Source organism: Rosa chinensis, chromosome 4 (genome assembly GCF_002994745.2).
Source record: "Rosa chinensis cultivar Old Blush chromosome 4, RchiOBHm-V2, whole genome shotgun sequence".
In the NCBI taxonomy this organism is placed as follows: domain Eukaryota; kingdom Viridiplantae; phylum Streptophyta; class Magnoliopsida; order Rosales; family Rosaceae; genus Rosa; species Rosa chinensis.
In genome coordinates, this window is record NC_037091.1 from 35,820,277 (window position 1) to 35,828,153 (window position 7,877).

A 7,877-nucleotide genomic window follows, 5' to 3' on the forward strand; every position below is an offset into this window, starting at 1 on the left:
TCAACCCTAAAGGGAAGGAGGTTGCATCTGCTTGATTCTTTGCAAGTTGGTTAGCTTATATTGGCAAGTGGTGCTTCTATGAGTCTTCTTAAAAGTGCTAGGTGTTCATGTACCACAATTGCATGTTCAGCATGAGTGGCTAGCGAAATATATTTCTCCTTTTGAAAGTGAGACACTTTTGTTTGTAATACGCACGGAAGCGCTTAATTCTTATGGAATAGTCGTGTACCGGTATAAGTCTAGTCTTCCTTATTTGATGTATGTATTATTCTGATTCTTGATTCAATAATATAGTTTTAAAAAAGAAATGAAGATACCAAAATAATAAAATAATAAAATGACCAGAAAAGAACATTAATAATAAATTATTACGATATCAACAAAATAATAAAATAATAGTTTTGAAAGGTCAAATAGAAATGTGCTTTCTTTATGTCTTTGCTTCCTCTCCTCTTTCCTCATTTCTCTCTCTGTCTTTGCTCTCTCTTCACTCACTGCTCTCTTTTAAGCTTTTTGTTTTTCCTTCCTTTTCCCTTCCACAATTGAGTGACATCCAAGGACCATATCATCTTCATCATTGCCTGTAATGTCCTTTTGACACAAACCAACCTGACTTTCAACCTCTGCTTCCTCCTCCTTATATCTACTGAAACAGAGCACCCACTTCAAGATTTCCCCAACAAGCCTTCTGGGTTTTCTCTCTGCTTCATTCTTCTCGATCTTTACCTTCCTCTTCAATCAAGCTTCAACTTTTTCCCATACTAATGGAAAAGGACAGCAACTCAGCCGCACCCAGTTGGAACCCTTCAAGCTTAATGCAGTCCAATGAGCTCCATTGTGCTCCACAGCAACTTCCCAATTCTTATTTCAATGCCAATTGGGACAATTCAATGGATCAGAGCGATCCCTTTGAGTCTGCCTTGAGCTCCATGGTGTCCTCACCGGCGGCGTCCAACGCCGTCGGTGCCACCGCCTTTCCCGGAGGAGAAGGCGGTGGAGATATGATAAGAGAAGTAATTGGAAGATTAGGAAGCATTTGCAACTCTGGAGATATATCTTCACTGTCTTACAATAACAGTACTAACAATTCATGCTATAGTACCCCATTAAACTCTTCACCGCCTACTAAGCTCAACTTGTCAATGGTTGATCCACAGATGAGAGGCAATTTGCCAGTTCCAGCACCCTCATCACACCCAACTTTGGCTCCATTTGCAGCTGACCCTGGTTTTGTAGAGAGGGCAGCAAGGTTTTCCAGCTTTGGAAATTTTGGTGGTGGTCTGAATGGTCAGTTCAATTTGAATGAAGCTGAATTGGCCTACAGATCAATGCTGAAACTTGATTCAGGCAAGCTTTCCAGAGCTTCCAGCAACCAGTCACTGAGATCTCAAATGGGTGGTGTTCAAGAAAGCAGCATCAAAAGCTCTTCACCCCAAGATGGGAATGCAATTCCTGATAAGAAGTTCAGCAGGTTCTCAAGGTCCTCCACCCCAGAAAATGGTGAATTGGGTGATTCCAGAGAAGGGTCATCAGTTTCTGAGCAGATCCCAGCTGGGGATTTGAGTGTGAAAGCAGAGAATGCTTCCATCTCAAGGAAGAGGAAAGCTGTTCCAAGAGGGAAAGCCAAAGAAACCTCTTCATCTCCTTCTGTTAAAAATGGCAAGGTAATTCAGTTTAACTCTGCCGTGAATAATTGTTCAGATTTTTGTTTTTCTTATTCCGTTGAGAATTGTGATTAAATCCAATGAGTGAATTAAATGCAGGCTGTGACTGAAGAGCAACCAAATGCCAAGAGAAGCAAAACTGATGAAGCTTCTGGGAATGAAAAGGAAACTCAAAAGTCAAACAAGGAACCTAATGGAGGTAGCAAAGCTACCAAGGATAGTTCAGAGCCTGTTGAGCCTCCAAAGGACTACATCCATGTCAGAGCCAGAAGGGGTCAGGCTACTGATAGCCATAGTCTGGCAGAAAGAGTATGTTTAACTCATTCCTCTGCATTTTGTTCTTTTTTGCACTTTTCTTTTAGATTTATGTTTACATTGCTATATCATATTTATGATGAATTTTACCATATGGTCAGGTTCGAAGAGAGAAAATTAGTGAAAGGATGAAGTTTCTTCAAGATCTTGTTCCTGGTTGCAACAAGGTACTTTAAACATGTAAAATACAGCTTAAACAGTTCAATTACTTGTTCTGCAATATTGATAGAAAGAAGAATGAGGAATGGTACAAAATCTGGTTTGGTTCCTTTCAGGTAACTGGGAAAGCTGTGATGCTAGATGAAATCATTAACTATGTTCAGTCGTTGCAGCGCCAAGTCGAGGTAAATTCAGATTGTCTCAAGGTTCCTCTATACATGTTGTGATTCCAACACCTAGTTTTCTTGCTAAATGGTTTTTCTGTTGCATTTTTGTGATTGGCTCAGTTTCTTTCAATGAAATTGTCAACTGTGAATCCTAGAATGGATTTGAACATGGAGGCTCTCCTGTCAAAGGAAGTAAGTAACACATTCTCTAGCTACTCTATAACTTTGTCCTTATGCATTTTCCAGTCACTAACTTTATCCATCACATTGCATCATATTTCAGATCCTTCAATCTCAAGGAGCTTTACAAAATGCTCTTTACCAATTAGATTCCGCAGTCCCCGCATCATTTCCTTTTGGGTATCAACCCCAGCAACTTCCAGCTTTACATAGCAACGGCATCTCTAATGAGACAGAGACGCAGTTTCCAGTAACTTTAAATGCCACACTGACTCAAAATTCAACCATGCAATCACCTGCTTTTGATAGATTTGGTGGAGCAAATCTTCAGGTAATTAAAGCAAATATTTGACTCTGTTCACTCTTTTGACATAGTCCTACTTACGTTTAACCATTTACTCAAGGCTTACTCAAAATTTATCTTTCAGGCTCCACAATTTTTTGAGGATGATCTCCAAAGTATGGTTCAGATGGGTTTTGGCCAGATCGAGCAGCAGAGCCTTCATGGTAAGTAGTATGATTTTTATAAATTTATAAATGTAACCAGTAGTAATTGTCAAATTGTGAATACTTCAGCTTTTGGGTTTGGATTTATAATTCAATTTTGGTTCTTTGCAGGCTCAGGGGCTTCAGCTCATATGAAAGTTGAGCATTAATCAACACCGTTAACTGTATATACAGAGGAATTCCAGTTTGAATGAATCTATAGCCTGGAGGAAAATAACAGTCTCTCCATCATTTTAATTTTAGTCTCTCTCTGATTGGCAAGTTGATTCAGCAACACATTCTTTGGAGAATTCTATCTTTCAAGAATTCCACAATGTAAATCCTAGAACTAATTGCACCAATTCCATAAGAGCAGACCCCATTTAATACTTGTAGCATTGTAAGAACTTGGAAGGAGAGTTGTTTATGTAAACTTTAGTTTTGATCCAAACCTTGTGTATCATCAACTTACCATTTGATAATATAAATATATATTACTGAGATTCATTCAGACACTTTACAATGTTCACTCTTCATCTTCATCTTCTATTTTGTTGTATACTTTTATTGAGAATCTTATGCTGTTGCTGAGAAACTGATAAAAAGTGAAAAAGCAAACAAACCCACCATTTCAACCACCAATAGTGTTTTTTGTACCTATCTTCTCAGCAACCAAACATAAATAGTTCAATGAGAAAGAAATCTCTGAGTTGCTATCAATTTTGCTGGAAAGGATTTTGATGATGGGCCCTAAATCAGAATGAAAGGTACATGATTTTGAATCTTGAGGTAAGTCCCTTAACTTGTGGGTTAACCATTCTCACTGGAAACCAGCTGTACGTTAAGTAGTTAAGTAGGGACAAACGGTGTCTTAAGTCCAAGTTATGATTAAGAATGATATTGTGACTCAAATTTTCCATCTTTTGGGAAAAGAAATATAAAAAAGGGACATAGAAAAGGAAAGGTATGTGTGTTTTTGAGCTGGAATCCAAAGCCATTTGAGGACTTGGAATTTTACTATGCAGCAAATCAAAGCAGACAAGAATGAAGTATAATTTTAATTAGGAATTGAAAACAGCATCAGTGACTGGACCAGGTTGGCAGCAGTGAAGTTCTGACTTGGCTGGGGAATATCAGAGAACTTTGTGCTTTATGCATTTGAGAAAGAAAAATCTGAAAATGGATAAAGAAGAGGATATCAGACGCAGATTGATACCCTTTGATCCTTTCCATCAAAAACTTGTAGGGAAATTTCAGTTTCTAAACCCGCCTAAAGAAACTGCAATGTACGTTGTCCTAGAGATTTTGGCCATTGGACCTTTTCTTTTTTCTGAGAGCAATTTGGTCATTATACTTTTTAGGTGAGTTACAGCCTAATATTAGAGATGTCCATGGTGGCGATCTTAGGGTTGTGTACGCAGCTCCTCGAGCCAAGCGGTGGAGCTTCCATCAACGCGGTATTGGAACTTCGAGTAGGTCGTTAAGCTTTTGGTCTTGATATCACGTCTTCTACATCCATGAATCTTTTTTCATATGTCAGAGAAGCATATGGGGCAACATCAATGCATTGTTTTGTCATTTAATTATAAATTTGTAATTTTTGATGTTTTATTATTTAGATAATTTTAAGGTATTGTTTTACATTTTTTTTTAATTATTTTATTATTATTTTAGTTTAAGTCTACTTATTCTCCAAGTACTGCCTAGGCCCTAGGATCTCCAGTCTAGATAAGGTTGTGGTTGTTTCTATTGTCACCCAGTAATCATGACTATGTAATTACACTAGAAGATTAAAATTTACACTCTTCATTTTGCAATCCACACTCCATGTTTTCTTTTATAGTATTTGAACATAATATTTTTACAATGCACACTACAAAAAAAAAACTTAAGATACTTAAAAAAGAAACATGGAATGTGAATTGTAAAATAAGAAGTGTGAATTTCACTCCCCTTACACTGTACTATACTATCATTTTTAAAAGGTTGAAATGATCTTACCTTGTTAAAATATTGGAGGTTCTCCCACCAATTTTTATCTTTCATTGAGTTTGGAAAATTTTTAGTCAGTGCAGATTTTTTTTTTTTTTTGTTCCTTCTCTTTTCCTTATCTAGACTAGAGATCCTTTTAATATTTGGGAAAATTTCCTCCAAGTAGCTGCCTTGATTTTCATCATCACATTTCTTATTCTTTAGGATCTAGACATCCTTTTAAAAAAAAATTTGAAAAGATTTTCTTCAAACAAACTATTCACTATCACATTTGACACATTGACAATGACATCCAAACAAATTATTCAAGTGAACAGTCTAGTCATTAGTAGACAAACAAACATGAGTGTTGAGACACAATTCATCTATGCTAACTGGATTGGAGTAACGTTCACATCTTAACAAACTGAATAAATTAGTTGTATTACGAAAGAAACCAGAAAAAATAAAACTGTTACAAGTAAACACAATATAAATAAAATTAATTATGTCACCGAATTCAGAGAAGTCGGTGTTCATTTGATCTTGTTCAATTTCTTTTCAACCAAATACAACAACATTTTCTTTATAGTACAAATGAGGGTGAAGTCTTTACCTTGGACAAGGCGGCAACTTAATAGTGTAGTTTAGTTTAGTTTCATCTTTGATGTGATATTTTGAATTTGTGTTAAATTTTGTTGAAGATTTGAAAATCTTGTATTAGAAAAAAGGCAAAAGAAAAATATAACTTATTAACAAGCGATTTTGTCAACTCCTAGGGATGAGTTGTTATTGTACTGCTTGCTAAACTGCATAACAGATGATATTTTCAACTCAAAAAAAAAAAAAAAAAAGACTCGCACCTAATAAGTTATTAAATTGGGAATCATGTCAAAATAATATTAATTAGTAGTGGACTAAGCTTGTTTGCATTTTATTATGGTATTAGAGCGGTTATTTATTTTCAATATTTTTTATTTTATTTATTTTATTTATCCTTCGTTAAAACATACAATATTTTATTTATATTCTGGGCTCGAATTTACTTTCTTATATGAGGCTTTGGAAAACATACAATAACTCAACCTTATGGATATCAAAAGAATGACTACCCCTTTAAAAAGATGTGTTGGCTTAAGTGAATGAATAATGGTTGGGAGCTCAAAATGATGCGTTAATATTGGTCTACAAATTAACAACTAGTTTTCAATGCGAGAATTGGTTGTCTGTGCAAACCTAGTAATTAAGTTGCACATGAGGAGACAAGTTGAAGATTGTAGAATTCACATAAGAAAATTGAAAAAAGTCAATACAACTTACATTTGAGTACTACTAATTATCATTTGGTAATACCACATACTTAATAAGTACATACTCAGCCATGCAGGCTTCCTTATCAAAAGTTAATAAAATATACTACTCAATTCTATTTTCTTCTCATTTATTTTTCTTTTAGTTTGGGACAGTTGTCTTCCTCGCAGTGTATGAGGGCCTTCAACTTTGACTCGTTTGGGTCTGGTTGTCCCAGAAGACTTTGTTTGTAAATTTGTTATTGTGTATTTTTTATCTAAAAAAGTTATATTTTCTATTTTAATTTTAATTAATAAAGTAAAGTGAAGTAATTTAATACTAACAATTGTTCATCTTTAGGTGCTCATGCCTATTGCGCAAACTAAACACTTAATTTAAAATAACTTTTAGTTTTTTGAGAAAATAGATAACTTTATTACTTATTCATGGACAGAAGGCACGTACATCAGATGCTGTCTCATACCAAAAAAATTAAATGGCACAAGCTGCCAAGCAAAAGACAGGTGACCCTCACTATTAACACATACGCTCATTTATTGAGCCTAAACAACAAGAAATCAAGTCCTCACTACTAACCTCTCTTTGAAAAGTAAACCTGGTCGCCTAGAGACCTCAATTGGTGTACAACTAGAGTAAACTAAGAAGAAAGTAATAGAAGACCCAATTTCAAGTGGTAGGCAAGAGACCAGGAGAGCCTAAGGCTTTCCTTTGCCCTTATCTCTAGGGCTAGAAACTGAACCTCCAATTGCAGTTACTGGGACGTTGGCTCTTGTTCTTACTTACAACGGTCTACCCGTCTTCTCTTTCAGAGTGACAAGAGCCACATCATTGTCATCCTCGATCAAAGGTTTGCCAAGTAGAAAAGATTGAGAGGACCTGCACACAGGATCACCACCAATCTTTCCCAGATCCAGGGCGCTACCACTCGCTACGAGAGCAAGAGGAGCAGCAAAGCTTGCTGTGACGGCATCGATCTATGGAGGCCATAGAGAGGAGGAAGCAATAGCAAGAGGCTAGAGTTCCGTAGAAGACTAGGTTGAGAGAAATACTCTCCTACTTTAAAATTCTTTTTTAAAATAACTTTTAGTTCAAAAGTAAAAGAGTGGTTCTAGTTGGGCATCCAAATTTTATATTTGGACATTTCCTACGTATTAAATCTCTAATTCACTTTTTTGAACTTAAAAAGCTAAGTACACCCCTAAATTTTATCAAAACACTCTTGAACAATTAAATTTGTCTTTTTAATTATCTCTATCAATTCAACCACGAAGAATTTTGTGAGGGAGCTGCCTAGACTTTTGGTGTACTTTCAGTGGCAAAACCATAAATTAATTCTTGGAGGGGCTGAATAAGTAGACAATATTTTTGTGGGGTTTTTTGCACCAACAGTGTCTGAAGACTTGGGTGACTGACAATATGATACCCGAACTTACAAAGTTATCAAAGTAATACCCAGACTCAATTTTTCGTATCAACGTCGTACCTGCAGTCATTTTCCGTCACGTCTCAGTTAATCTTGACCACGTGCAACGCACCTGAGCCACAAAATAAGGGCAATAAGGACTTTTTTACTCCAAAAATCCCAATCAAATACATTCTCCAAAAAAAAAAAATCCCAATCCAA

The 7,877-nt window shown here is 36.0% G+C and overlaps 1 protein-coding gene across 1 annotated transcript; it reads left to right on the plus strand.

The window, feature by feature from the left end:
* Window positions 1-435: 435 nt before the first annotated feature.
* On the plus strand, window positions 436-3,486 carry LOC112200543 (transcription factor bHLH62). Its single transcript, XM_024341578.2, has 8 exons — window positions 436-1,664; window positions 1,764-1,973; window positions 2,081-2,146; window positions 2,255-2,323; window positions 2,426-2,497; window positions 2,589-2,816; window positions 2,914-2,992; window positions 3,104-3,486. Exons 1-8 carry the CDS (start codon window positions 765-767, stop codon window positions 3,139-3,141), a joined length of 1,662 nt encoding a protein of 553 aa, XP_024197346.1. The 5' UTR covers window positions 436-764; the 3' UTR covers window positions 3,142-3,486.
* The last annotated feature ends 4,391 nt before the right edge of the window (window positions 3,487-7,877 follow it).

Excerpts from the sequence above, each read along its gene's own strand:
- LOC112200543 (XM_024341578.2), top strand. The coding sequence starts at position 765 with ATGGAAAAGGACAGCAACTCAGCCGCACCCAGTTGGAACCCTTCAAGC. Across the intron at positions 2,147-2,254 it reads TTGTTCCTGGTTGCAACAAG|GTAACTGGGAAAGCTGTGAT; the intron begins GTACTTTAAACA and ends GGTTCCTTTCAG. Across the intron at positions 2,324-2,425 it reads CGTTGCAGCGCCAAGTCGAG|TTTCTTTCAATGAAATTGTC; the intron begins GTAAATTCAGAT and ends TGATTGGCTCAG.